The sequence below is a fragment of the Pan troglodytes genome, chromosome 9 (genome assembly GCF_028858775.2).
Source record: "Pan troglodytes isolate AG18354 chromosome 9, NHGRI_mPanTro3-v2.0_pri, whole genome shotgun sequence".
NCBI lineage: Eukaryota > Metazoa > Chordata > Mammalia > Primates > Hominidae > Pan > Pan troglodytes.
The window spans coordinates 48899915-48913866 of record NC_072407.2 but is presented as its reverse complement, the minus strand read 5'-3'; the positions used below and the strand labels follow the sequence as shown (position 1 = coordinate 48913866).

General features: G+C 51.6%; 1 protein-coding gene across 6 annotated transcripts in view; it reads right to left on the bottom strand.

The window, feature by feature from the left end:
- TSPAN18 (tetraspanin 18) overlaps positions 1 to 13952 on the bottom strand; it is a 205648-nt gene that overhangs the window by 31950 nt on the left and 159746 nt on the right. For 3 of the 6 annotated variants that reach the window (XM_016920716.4, XM_009460279.5, XM_063783995.1), the window contains one exon: positions 2572 to 2648. The exons of the other annotated variants lie outside the window; for them this stretch is intronic. In XM_016920716.4, coding sequence (XP_016776205.1) covers positions 2572 to 2591 — 20 coding nt within the window. In that variant the 5' untranslated portion in view covers positions 2592 to 2648. The remainder of the gene's footprint in view (positions 1 to 2571; positions 2649 to 13952) is intronic. 6 annotated transcript variants of the gene reach the window in all.

Genomic DNA, 13952 nt, shown 5'->3' with positions numbered 1-13952 from the left:
CCTAATCAGCATTCTCAATGAATGAGAATTCCCTTGCCCCATTCATCCATCCTCCTCCAAAGTGCAGACCTGTCTTCACACCACCTATGCCATTTGATCTCCCATTATTCTCCAGCAGGGACAGCCTCCCAGGCCATCACCCACCGCCAGGCTGAAGCCTAGAGACCAGGGCTTGCCTGCACCATCCCCTATAGAGACCTTCTGAATGTGGAGACACACCTCCATAGCCAATTGGTCAGACTAGAGTGACAGACACATGGGACCTCCAATCACTGCCTGGCTGTTAGCTCCACCCATCCATGGATGACTTCTAGAAGTTAACTTCACGGCACAGTTTCCTAACTTACTTCTAAAGGGAGGAGAACCATGGAGAATCTCTGGAGGGTGGGGCGAGAAGAAAATTGAGACTATGAGGTCCAAGAGCTTTGTTATTGCTCAAAAAAGCGGCACTTAGAAAGGAGATGGTGGGCCTGTCTGCTGTGGGACATGATGCCCTCCCTGGGGCCAGTGGTGGGAGGCCCATCAAAGTCTCCCCATTTCCCTGAGCTAAAGGGTCCCTGAAGGGAGAGTAGCAGTGTGGGTGGGGCCTGTAGGGTCAGGTGGGACCCGGCCTATCACTTTCTTGCCTCATGACTATGGGTGAACTACATAACCTTTCCAGGCCTTTGCTTTCATGCCTGCAAAATGGGGACAGGAATGCTGACTTCCTCTAGAAATTGTGCTGAGCATGAAATGGTATCATAGAGGTACAGTCCCTCATACAGCGCTTGACACATGGTGGCTCCATCCTGGCTCTGGGCTCTGTTCCTCCCTCCTGCCCCGCCACAAGGTGGCTCCTCCCAGCTGCTCTCCTAGACACCAGGCATATCAGCTTCAGCCTCAGGAGAGGGGAGGACTCTGGGGTGGAGGATTTTGAAGCAGGGAGAGTGACTGTGTTCAATGGTGCTCAAACTGGGTTCCTGAGACTAGCAACATCCTAAAGTTATTTTCAATATTTCAAATAACATCTCAGACATCAACCTCTCACCATGGGCTGACTCAAGGGGCAAGTGTCTTGGGTTTTGGAGCAATTAGACTACCCCCAGGTGGGGACCTTGTTTATTGGGTTGTTCAGAATATCTGGCCACCATGTCTGTATGACTTTGCAGAACAAAAACGAACATGCTATTTGGTGCATAAAATTCTTTAAATCCTGGGGCTCAGAGGGATGAAATGCAGGAGTCAGCATCAGAGGCAAGCTTGATTTAGTGGGAATTCCACTCCCTGTTTGTACCCGGAAAGCACTGGAGAGCAGTTTAGGTGCTGTGGTCTCCCTGTCCTTCCATGTGACGTCTGCCTCAGGATCTGCTCTGTGGATCCTGTGGTCTGAAGGTTGATGTGCCTGTCACAGCAACCCTCATCTGGCCATGGGAAGGTCCTGTGCTTACAGATGGGTGTCTAATACAACATGACCCTCAGATGCAGCCAACTGTTTCGTGTAAAACAAAACCAGGTGTTTAAGGATGCTATGGTTTGAATGTGACACACATTCAAAAGTCATATTGAAACTTAATACCAGATGTAACATGATGAAGAGGTGGGGCCTTTAAGAGGTGATCGGATCTCAAGGGTTCTGCCCTCATGACTGGATCAATCCACTCATGGATTAATGGGTTATCACAGGAGTGGGTTGGTCATCCTGAGAGTGGGTCTGTTATAAAAGCCACTTTGGCATGCTCAGCCCCCTCGCCATGTGATGCCCTGCACCGCCTTAGAACTCTGCAAAGAGTCCCCTGGCAGCAAGATGGCCTTCATCAGGTGCAGCTGCTTGACCTTGGACTTCTCAGCCTCCAGAACTGTAAGAAATAAATGCCTTTTCTTTATAAATTATCCAGTCTCAGGCGTTCAGTCATAGCAACAGAAAACACACTAAGACAAAGGATTTCAAGGGAACTTCAGGTAAACTTCTGACACTACTGTTTGTGTAAGTGCTGACTTAGACCCAGCTCTTTTGTAACTTACATCACCAGCATATCAATAAAAGAAGTTCTTAATCGTCAAAGGTTGGGAAGCACGATCTAGCCCAATACCCTCATTTTGGAAATGAGAAAATTGAGGCTGAGAGAGGGAAAAGGAGCTTGGCCAAGTTCCAAAACCAATTAATTAGTCATGGATATGAACTTGGAAGCCCAGCCCAGTGCCCTGTGGATACAGCACATACGCTATGTGCTACTTATTTATTTTGGGAGCATGCATCTGCCTTTATTAGAATGCATGTTTCATAAAGGCATGGACTTGTTTTGTTCACTGGCTTATTTCTAGTGTCTGGAGCAGTGCCTGGCACATAGTGGGTCCTCAATTATATATCTGGATGAATAAATGAATGAATGTATAGTGGGAAAAGAGCAAAAAGAGACAGTGGAGTCAGCAAATCAGAGAAATACACAAAGCCAAGTCAGAAAGAGAGGGAAAGACCGAAGGAGACACAGAGGCAAACAGGCAGATTGGAAAGGATCAGAGTGGAGATGGGACCGTGTCAGGTGATGGGGCAGAGGTACGCTGAGAAGGGAGAGGCAATTGCCAATGTGTCACCTGGGCAGTTCTTCGGACATCAGCAGGACAGACTCTCCCGTCAGCGAGGCTTGTGTATATTTCTTTTATCGGCCCAGCTTGTCCAATAAGAGAAAATATTCAATTACTACAGGAAGTCAATAAAGAGCAGCCCCATGAAAGGAGCTGTTTATGAAAACCCGCCCTCCAGATACACACACTCGGGGCAAGTGTCCTGCTAATCTGGGCCCATTAGAGCTCATGAAAAGCTCTCAGCACCTGAGGCCACTCCAGCGGGGGAGTGGCCTTCTGCCCAGATGGCAGCTCCTGGGTGCCTTTGCAGGTGCTGCCTTGGAAGGCACATCTTTAATAGACTTGCAGATTCTAGCATGGGCTTCATGTATGCTGACACGGCTGCACATGAGGCTGATGGCCTGGGAGGAGATGATGGGTGTGAGTAACCTGCATCCATGGATGCCACCCAGGCATCCACAATACCTCAGCAGAGAGAGTGCCAGCAGGGCCCTGTTCATCAACTTCCTCCCCCAAAACCCAGACTCCCAGGAGAGAGAGATTTGATGCTGGAAAGTGTTTCTTGGCTTTGCATAAGGATTTGTGAGAAGGTTCCTTCAGAGGGCCAGCTCCCAGCAGTGGAAATGAGGGTTCGATTTCAGAAGTCAAAACAGGCCCATATGCAGACTCCTGTTCTATCACTCCTGCGGGGAATTCCACAGCCAGCTCCTGCTCAAACTTTGGGTTAGAGGACAGTCCCAGGAAGACCTGGGACCTGGGGAAGCCTGGGCTGTGGGGGTGTTCCTAGGGAAGGAAGGGAGAGATATCCATGCCTATTCAAAATCCCTCCAAGTACGAGCCTGCCTGGGGTCAGTGAAGGGGTGGTGGGTGAAAGATTCCTCCCCATTTACCCATCCCTCCCTTCCTCCCTCAACCCACCCACTCACCCACCTACCATCCACTCAGTAGACATACACTGAGTTGCTACTATGTGCCAGGGGCTGTGCCAGGGAGTGTGAGGTGCAAATAAGCATGGACACACAAGTGAGTGGTGGTAGTGGTGGTGGTGGTGGTGGTGGTAGCGTGGAGGAGACAAGGAGGCAGATAACAGCAGGGCTGGGGAACCCACAGTGGGGAGGACTAACTCCCCCGGCATAACTCTGGGCAGAGGGGAGAGGAATTGTGGGGAAGGGGATGGTGAAGGCTAGTCTTGGGGGAGTGCAGAGGTAGAGATGGGAAGATGGAAAGGCAGGAGAAGAGGCCTCCCTCCTGAGACATGGCCACAGCCCTGGGAGCTGGCACCCCTATTTGGCCTAAACATACATATGTGACAGGCCCTTCAACTGCCTGCCCCATCTGTGTGCACCAGCTTCAGGTACTCCGTGCACTTGGGGTACAGTGCTGGCATGCGTGAGCCCATGAAATGCTCAGAACAACCCTATGAAGTAGGTATCACACCATCATCCCCACAGTACAATGGGGAAACTGAGTCCAATGGGAAAAGAGAGAGAATTGACTTGTCCAACATCACACTGTTGGTAAGTGATGGGGCTGGAATCCAAACTCAGGGGTCAGAGTCAAAAGTGGCTTTTATAGAAAGCGCTTTCTCTTCCTGTGTGATCACAATGAATCCTCATAATAGCCCACGAGGCAGGCTACCACAGGTTCACTGGGGTCAGTGAAGGGGTGGTGGGTGAAAGATTCCTCCCCATTTACCCATCCCTCCCTTCCTCCCTCAATCCACCCACTCAGCCATCTACGATCCACTGAGTAGATGTACATTGAGTTGCTACTATGTGCCGGGGAAGTGCCAGGGAGTGCAAGGTGCAAATAAGCATGGGCACACAGGTGAGTGGTTTTTACAGAATGAAACTGAGGCTTGGAGATGCCAGTGACAAGGCCGAGCATCCTCGGGAGATTTCAAGCTGTTTCCAGCTTTGTAGTTCAGGGCCTGCACCCCATGCCCAGCCCCAGGGCTCAGGGAAACAAGGACGGGGTGATGGGTTTCCTGCCGCTTCTCTTCTCCTGCTGCATCCCAGTCCTGGTCCCCTGTATCACCATTCCCTGCCTCATCTCCGTCTGGCCACTGAGGCTGAGATGAGAAACATGGATGACATAGGCCAACCCAGAGACAAGGAGGAGATGCTGAACTCTGGGGGAATGTCTGGCGGTTGCCTGCCTCCTCCCCACCAGGGAGCTCCAGCCCCTTTGAATGCTGTACCCTGGCTGGGAATGGGCTCACCCCTTGTGGTGTCCCAACTTCCCTGAACTAACTTCATTTCCCTTTTTTTCTTTGTCCTCTGTGAGCCCCCATCCTATTGACTGGCTCATTTGTCCTGGAAGAGGACAGCCCAGTGACACCTGCCATGCTCACCCCATCACTGATGCTTCTGCAGAGGCTGGGTTGGTTTCTGCCTTGGCCAGCTCCCTGGAGACCTTGGGAAAGTCACCCCCCTCTCCAAGGTGCTAGGTTCTCCTTGGAAAACTGTGATGATGAATTTGGAAGCCACAGGTGGTTGTAAGAATTCACAGTACCATGGGAGCTATTATTATCAGCAGCATCAGATATTGGAAATAAGTGGATGCCCAGCCCACATTCACCAGTTATGAATGGAGCAGGGTATAGGGGAGAACCATGGACACATGGCTTGGGTAGTGTGGATACAAACATCTTTCCCCTAAACAGACCCAAATTCTAACAAATTGCCACAATTTTGTGGTAACCGAGCCTAATAACTACTAGGATTGAGGTTTTACCATGTACCAGACTCCACTATACCTTTCTCCTACCTGTCCTCTTATTTAATCCTTACCTAGGAGGTGGGTATTATTATTATCCCATTTTACAGATGAGGAAACTGAAGCGTGGGCAGGGTAACTAACTCGTCTGAGTTCATTTACCTGGTTAGCAAAACATGGCTATGATTTAGCCCCAAGTCAGCTGGACCCCAAACCAGAGCTCCTGATACGACACCTATCCGTGGGGTGTGGCACCAGAGACAGGAAGCGCCGTGCCCCAGTCTCCGAAGTCTCCAGCCCAGTGCTGCTCTTCCCTGAACCAGGCAGCCAGGCACAGAGGCCCAGGAAGTTGGCTAAACTTCTTCCCTGAGCCAGCTGGAGGCCCTTGGGGATGGCCCAGGCCGGCCATCCCTTGACAGATGGGAGCCCTGAGGCCCAGAAAGGCACAGAGATGGGACCGAGGTCACGCAGTGCCTCGGGGCTTTCCTCGGCAGACCCCTGCCCGGGCCAGACAGCTTTATTAATCTCGCCCCTCCTGTCGCCCAGATGGCGGCTCAGCCCCATCTGCACGGAGCAGGGGCCCAGGAGGGGCTCTCTGATTAAGAAGAACAGCTCAGTTCATAAATCACTCCTTTTACTTTCACTCCCCCCAGCCCCCAGGCATGCTTTCTAGAGAGAAGGAAAGGAGGCGGCTGGACAAGAGAGATGGAGAAGCCCCCAATGGAGGAAGGTTTGGGCTGGTGCAGAGCCGAGAAAGGGCTTGCACGTGCCCTGGCCAGGAGAGGGCGCTGTGGCCAAGGGCAGAGCCTCAGAGGACCCTGTGTTCCCCTGCAACTGCGTTCCCACCAGTGGGGGATCTGCCTGTGCCAGCCATAAGCCTGAGCCAGACGCCTCACCTCCAGAGCCTCGCCTCCGCATCTGGGAGGTGGGGATGTTCAGAGCTAACTTCTAGGATCCTTTCCAGGAGGATGCAAGGGGATGATGAGGGTGAAAGGACTTGACAGGCTGCACACCCCGTTCCCTCCTTCCTGCGCTCCCGGCACCAACAGCGCCAGCCCTGGGCTTGGTCCAAGGCATAGGGACCAAGTGCTGCCCTTCCTCAAGGACTCACTCAAGTCTAGTGAGACTCAATCACCGCAGTCCCTACTTGGAGAGAAGTGTTAATGGCCACATTAACCCAGTGTCCTGGGCTTGCCAGGCAAGATACAGAAACGAAACCCTGACTGCCAGGGTGAGGCTGGGGTAGGGAGAGCCTAGAATCAGGGAGGCCATGTGGGGAGGACTGGGACAGGGTCAGCATTTACTAAGGCCTGATGTTAACGCAAGGCAATGTATTATGGGCGTTCACTTAAAATGATCTCACTTGATCCTCCAAAAAGCTCTACAAAGTAGACGATATTATCATCATTCCCTTTTAGGGATGAGGAAACTAAAGTTTCATGGGGCTAGAAAGGTCCCAGAGCTGGGAAGAGATGGAGCTGGGATTTGTAGCCAGGTTTTGCTGGACTGCAAACCCACATCTTTTCCTTGGTCAGGACGCCGGCCCGAGGCCTAGAAGACTAACAATGATTCTTGCCATCAGGTTCAAGGCTGATGGGGAGGACTTATTTGCTCACTGGCTGTGCCTGCTGGGCCTCATCCCAAGACAGACGGTCTCATAAACAAGCAATTGGCCTGAGATCCTGGCGTGCCTGGTGCTGGCACCAACATGGGGACATGGTCACAGCTGAGCGGGGGATAAAATCTAATTAGGCTCCTGAGGGGCGGGTGCCTTAAGGATTAACCAGGAGCACAGCCTGCTGTGGATGCAATTGGATCCTAAATGACAGCCTCCCCTGCCCCCGCCGGCTCATGGAGCTGTAAATGTCAAGGTGGCACAGAGCATCTGCAGGCTCTGGGAAGGACCCCTCTCTAGTCTGTGAGTTGAGCCAGGATGGGCACCCTGTCCCTGCCACCAGCCCTTTCCTCTGCCCCATGTAGAACACCCACAGGGCCATCAGAGAATCGTCAAAGAAGGAAGCATCTTAGTGAGGGTTGTCTCCAACTCCTCATTTCACACTGCGGGAGCTGAGGCCCAGAGAGGGACGGGCTCTTGCCCAGAGTCACACAGCACAGCTAGAACAAGGACCTCCTGACATGAAGCCCGCTGCTCTTCCCACCAATTGAGGCAGCCTCCCAGGACTTATTACACCTGCACGTAGGTAACTCCTGAAAGTGCTTTATACACTTTATGTCATCAGACCCTCTCAACTACCCTGCGAGGTGAGCAGTCATGTTTTACAGATGAGGAAACTGCGGCTCACTAGCCTGAAGTCACACAGTAGGTTGGAGGACCTGCTGGGACAAAATAAGGTTCCTGGCTCTTCTGCCCTGTTTGTCTTCCAGAGGACTCTGAGCCCCCAATCCCCAGGGTCACCCTCAAACAATCCATGCCTCCCATCCCCCATAGACCGGGGCTGGACTTAAGCCACAGAAGGTGCCAGTCCCAGACACAGGTCGGGGGTCCCTCTGCCTGTCTTAGGCACTAGACATTGCACTGAGACCACCTGTTTGCAAAGGCCTCTGCGGACAAAGCTCTTTGCCCTCTTTCAGGGACTGTTACTTTGCCACTTTGTCAGAAGGCAAGGCAACCTGGGAAACCCACGCAGTTTGAAATTGGGGGGAGCACAGAAGCACGGAGGTCACTCCATTAGGAAGAGTGTTTGGCCTGAGGACACTAGCGTCCACCTCCAACAGCCAAGTGTAGTTGAAGCAGGCCAAGCAACCAAGTCCAGGGGCCTGGGAGGAATGGCGCGGGTCAGAGTGAAGCCACCCTCTCTGCTCAGGATGCCTACCTACACCCTGTCATGTGAGCCCAGCAGAGCCCTCCAGGAAAGGTGCCTGGCAGCCAAACTGGTGATCTGGGGAAAGGCAGGTACCAGGAGGAGAGAAGCAGACATCCAGGTGTGGCAGGGAAACCCCAGTTCTGGGAGATGGTATAAGCACCAGGGGACAGGAAGGAAGGTTGACTCAGCCTGCTGTGGGGAGAGCAGACAGCCCCGCAGCCTCCCACAGCCTTGGGGAAGGGGCTGTAGGCACAAGGGGGCAGGTGGCCTGGCTGCTTCCCTGGGGTTCAGAGATCATCCACTCCGTGGCCTCCCTGAGTAGTCAAAGAACAAGCTTCCTCCAACCAACCACTATTCTTGTGGTAATTCACACCATAACACTCTTGATTCATTCACTCCTGCCTACATTCGTGCTTTTGTTCATTTCCCATTTAGTGAGCATCCTTGGCCTTTGCAGGAGCCTCACTGGCCAGAAAGAATGGAAGGAGTGACCCCTAGACCTGAGGTCTGGGGGATCAGCCAGCAGCAGCCTCTGAAGTTCCTCTGGTGATGGATAGCCCTGCTCTGGCTGCTCCAAAGCGTCCCTGTGTCCTAGTCCCTCAGGAACCCACTATACACACACATGGGCTGACGGCCACAGCAGTCCCACCAATCCTCACCGTGTCCGCTGCCCAGCCTTGCACAAGCCAGAGCTTCTGGCAACACCTGCTCTGGCTCACCTGGACTGAGTCTTGTTTCTTATCCTCCAGGTTGCCTCCCTGAAGGTTTTTGGAAATTTCATGCTAACCAGAGCCTGGGTTTCCACAGCTCTTTCTGTACACCTGGCCTTGAACTAAAGGCATACAGGTCCTTACAAGAATCTAGAGGGTGTGTCCACTCTCCGCTGACCTGTAATTGAACTGGGCTTAGAGATGGTGTGCAACCTACCTCACATTATTCAGTCAGGCTGCAAAAGCCATCTGGCCTGACTCCAAAGCCCAGCACCTAGCCCCTTAGCAAGGATCTCTCCCATCTACCCCCACCCTTCGGCAGTCTCGTGAGGCCTCTGGACCCCACTTAAATATAATACATAAGATTAAAAAGGAAACCAATTATATTGAAATAGAGCTATCAAGAACTTTATCTTGGGGGACAGGGTCTCGCCCTGTTGCCCAGGTTGGAATGCAGTGGCATGATCATGGCTCACTGCAGCCTCCAACTTCTGGACTCAAGGAATCCTCCCACTCCAGCCTCTCAAGTAGCTGGAACTCCAGATGCATGCCACCATGCGCAGCTAATTTTTTCCCTTTTTGTAGAGACAGAGTCTCCCTATGACACCCAGACTGGTCTCGAACTCTGGGGCTCAAGCAATCTCCTGCCTTGGCCTCCCAAAGTGCTGGGATTACAGACGTGAGCCACTGTGCACAACCAAAATACTTTTTTAAAAGCAAATTTGGAGTAGAATAATACAAGTGCTTTTTTAAAATAAACATGCAAAACTCAAGATCTAGTGATGGATCTAATAACTATCATCATTTTAAGAAATTCCCAGCAATTTTTTTTTTTTTTTGAGATGGAGTCTTGCTCTGTCGCCGAGGCTGGAGTGCAGTGGCGTGATCTCGGCTCACTCCTGGGTTCTGCCCGGGCTGGCAAGCTCCGCCTCCTGGGTTCACGCCATTCTCCTGCCTCAGCCTCCCGAGTAGCTGGGATTACAGGTGCCCGCCACCACGCCCGGCTAATTTTTTGTATTTTTAGCAGAGACAGGGTTTCACTGTGTTAGCCAGGATGGTCTCGATCTCCTGACCTCGTGATCCACCTGCCTTGGCCTACCAAAATGCTGGGATTACAGGCGTGAGCCATTGCTCCCGGCCAAGAAATTCCCAGCAATTTTTAGGTAATTTGAAAATATGTACTTAGATCTGTTGATGACAAAGTCACAAGTACTGCTGACAGTACTGTGGTTTGTTGCTTGTGTTCATAATGGAAGAAAATACCCATTTTCAGTGAAACGTTAAAGTGAAGTTATAATATGTTTCTCAAAGTTCACCAATCCCTTGAGTTCTATGGAATACATGGACCCCAGAATGAGAACTTCGTTTGGCCTTGAAGGTAATGGCTCACCTCATCTGTCTTAGCAGTCCAATCTGCCACTCAACAATTCCCATCCTTCCCCCAGATCATCCTTCTCCTTAGCCCCAGCTCTCAGCAGAGGGACAAAAAGTTTGCAGCAGGAGCAAATGGGACCATGTGCACAGGAAAGAGGCTGGGGATCAAAACCCTAAACTCCATGGAAAGAGCCTGTGGGGCAGGACCATCTTCCTGACTAGGGCAGGCCCAGCCATTCTGGGTCACAGGGAGAACAGGGAGCCAGTCAGCATCGGAAAAGCCCCTGGGAGCTTGCTAACCCTCAGACCTCTGGGACCTAGCCCTAAGATTTGGATTCTGCAGGCTCAATGAAGGGCCCAAGAGTCTCTGTTTTTCTCATATCCCTGGGAGGTCTACAAAGTTAGCTTCAGAGACCACAAGATGAGAAGGCCCCTGAGGTTTATCTGGGGTCCAGGGCTCCAAGCAAGCTGAAAATTATGGCCCCCAAATCTGGGGGACATCCAAGTCCCCCAGCAAGCTGAAAATTATGGCCCCCAAATCTGGGGGACATCCAAGTCATCAGCTAATGGCCCATCTGCCAGTCAAACCCACATGGAACCCTTCCAGGTCATTTCCAGCAGCCAGAGCCCAGGTTCTCTGACATCACCCCATGTGGGCTTTGGCTCTTGGCCTCTGCCCCCTCCTCTTCTAGGCAACCCAAACTGGATGGTTGATGCCACCGGCCTCCTGCTGGGGCCAGCCAGCATGTGTCTGGAATGGAGACTTTATTCTCTGGAAACCCTCCTGCCTCCAGAGAGAGCCTGGGGCTGGGGTGTGAGGTGGCCATGGCCTTTTCTGCTTACCCAGAGGTTTGTGGTGGGGAATGGAATGTAGGGAAAGAGGTGCTGTGAGCCCTGCTGGAGCCTATGGCTGGGGTGTGTCAGGGACTCTGAGATGTCCACCTCAGCCCTAAAATCATCTTCAAGGAGAGGGGTTTACATGGGGACCAGGAGGACCTTGCAGGACTGGCCTTATCCTCTTGGGTCCACTTCCTAAGGGGGTGCCCCCAGGACCAAGGGTGGGAGAAACAGGCCATCTGTATTAATCCGTTCTCACATTGCTGTAAAGAAATACCTGAAACTGGGTAATTTATAAAGAAAAGAGGTTTAATTGACTCACAGTTAGGCATGGCTAGGGAGGCCTCAGGCAACTTACAATCATGGCAGAAGGCACCTCTTCCCTGGGTGGCAGGAGAGAGAGGCCAGTGCGAGCACAGGAAAAACTACCATTTATAAAACCATCAGATCCCGTGAGAATTCACTCACTATCATGAGAACAACATGGCGGAAACTGCTCCCATAATCCAATTACTTTCCTCCCTCGACACGTGGCGATTACAATTCAAGATGAGATTTGGGTGGGGACACAGCCAAACTATATCACCATCCTCATGGTTTTCTGGTGCATCCATCCCACCTGGGTCTCAGAGCTGCCTTGGAATGCTGAGCCTGAAAGGAACTTAGAGGTTACCCCAATTCTACAGCTCAGGAGACTGTCCAGAGGGGAGGGGACTGGCCAAGAGGCTCATAGCAAAATCAGAGCTGAATGGTGTAGCCAAGCCTTCCAACCTGGGTACTCCTGGCCACACACCAGGCAACCTCCAAATGCAGCCCAAGCCAAGCCCAGCCCCAGGGAAAGGTGACTCTGGACTCGCTGCTGTTGAACCTTCTCTACCAGATTATAAACCCTTTGGTGATCAGGACTGTTTCTCCCACTTCCTCTGAGTCCCTTCAGAGAATACAGGGGGTACTAGATGGTGCCCCCCAATAAGGATTCAGTCATTATAATAATGTTGTCAGTGTCATAACTGCTCCTGCTTCACGTGTGCCAGGAACCATACTAAGCACTTTCCAACATCACCTGAAAAGTGGGTGAATTATTCCTGAGTTACCCAGGGGTAAACTGAGGCTCAGAGAAGGTGAGTAAGCTTCCCACGTGGCCCAATCGGTGAGAGAAGAACAGGGTCTCAGATGCCAGAAGGCACATGGCTGCTAAAGGCCAGGGCACCTGCCAGCTGATGGGCACTCACAAGGCAGAAGCAAGTGGTGAAGAGGAGGAGTTGGCAGCCCCGAGTCCTGGGTTAGAGTCAAGACCCTGAGAACTCGGGCAAAGCCTGCCCTCTCTCTGACTCAGTTTCTGCCGCTTCTCACAGCCAAGCCTCAGAGTGGGGCAGGAGCTCTCCCTTCCCACATTGCATCCCCACCAGGGCCTGGAGCTCTGAAAAAGACCCTTTGAAAGACAATAATCCATCCCAAAATATGCAGGGCTGTTGCTGGGACAACCTGGCCCACCACACTGCCCAGATTTAAATATTTAATGGCTTCACGGGTATTAAGGGGGCCTGGGAACTAGGAGGGAAAGGGCACAGTTCTGAGCCAGGGGAGCGCTGGGTACTCCTGCCAGCACAGCCTCATTCCCACCCCTACCCCAGCAGAAAAGGGTGCAGGGAGCTTCCAGCTTTCCTTGGTGCATTTAGTGTCAGACAGGATAAAGCAGGTGGTATTTGGAACCCAGGGAGAGGGTGAGACACAGAATTCCACACTGGGGCTATGCAAGGGTCAGGAGAGGGGAAAGGCGGGCCCCAGGGAGAGTTTCCCTTTTGCAGGTGAACACAGGAAACTTACTTTTACCTCCTAAATGCCTACTGTGCAGTGGACACTGTGCTAAGTTCTTACATTATCTCCTTTGAACCCCACTATAGTCTATGAGTCAGGCATATTATTATTCCCAGTTGACAGCTGAGAACACTGGGGTCAGAGAGATGAAGTGACTCCCCCAAGGCTATACCACTGCTGAGGAGCTCCAAAGCCAGTGCTCTTTGAGTACAGTCAGCATGTATGAAGCACTTTTTACAGGCCAGGCACTGTGTTAAGGACGTTGCATGTTCTAATTCACTTGGCCCTTGCAATGTCCCTATCAAGTAGGCATTGCCACCCCCATCTTACAGATGTGGAAACTGAGGCCCTGAGAGGGGAAGTAGGAGCCAAGATCAGAGGTTGGGGCATGGGGCAGGGGCCCTGGATTCAGGCCTCAGCAGTCGATTCCAGAGCTGAGGCTCTTCATCTAGCTCTTATTAGCCGAAATTTAGAAAGTCAGATAATAAAAAATAAAAATCAAATCTAAAATCCTTTTTCACTCTGGTACTTTGTCCAAGTCCTCCCCAGTTGGTTAGGACAGCAAGAGTAAATTCTTCCAACAACTCCATAATGAAGATGAGTCAGCTGGAGTTCTGGCTTCAGCCTCTTGCTCTACACACAGAGACACGTGCAAACAAACCCACACAGACAATATATACCCAGGCACGCAGACAAGCTGTGGATGCAGATCACACACACACACTTACGTGCACATATTGATATGGCCACTGATCACTTTCCTGCGTGAATGAACTAACTATAGTGTCATGAAAAAGACATCCAAAGTCATTTGGCCAATGCCTCTGTGAATATCAAGACTGTTTCTCAACAGCCAAACTGACCTTATTCTTACAGATCTTTAGGAAGGAAGGCAACCCCCACAACCTTATTCCCACGTCTCCTCCTTAAGTGGGGAAGTCCTTCCTGGCATCTAACCCAGATTCCTTCCTCCTTTACATGAATCACAAAACATCTCTTTGCATTGATTCTCTGCTTCACAGCCCCGAAAGCCCTCCGTGTTTATGTTCTTGCTTGATCCCCACAACCGTCCAGCAAAGCCAGCACAGCAGAGATGATTCTATTTCAC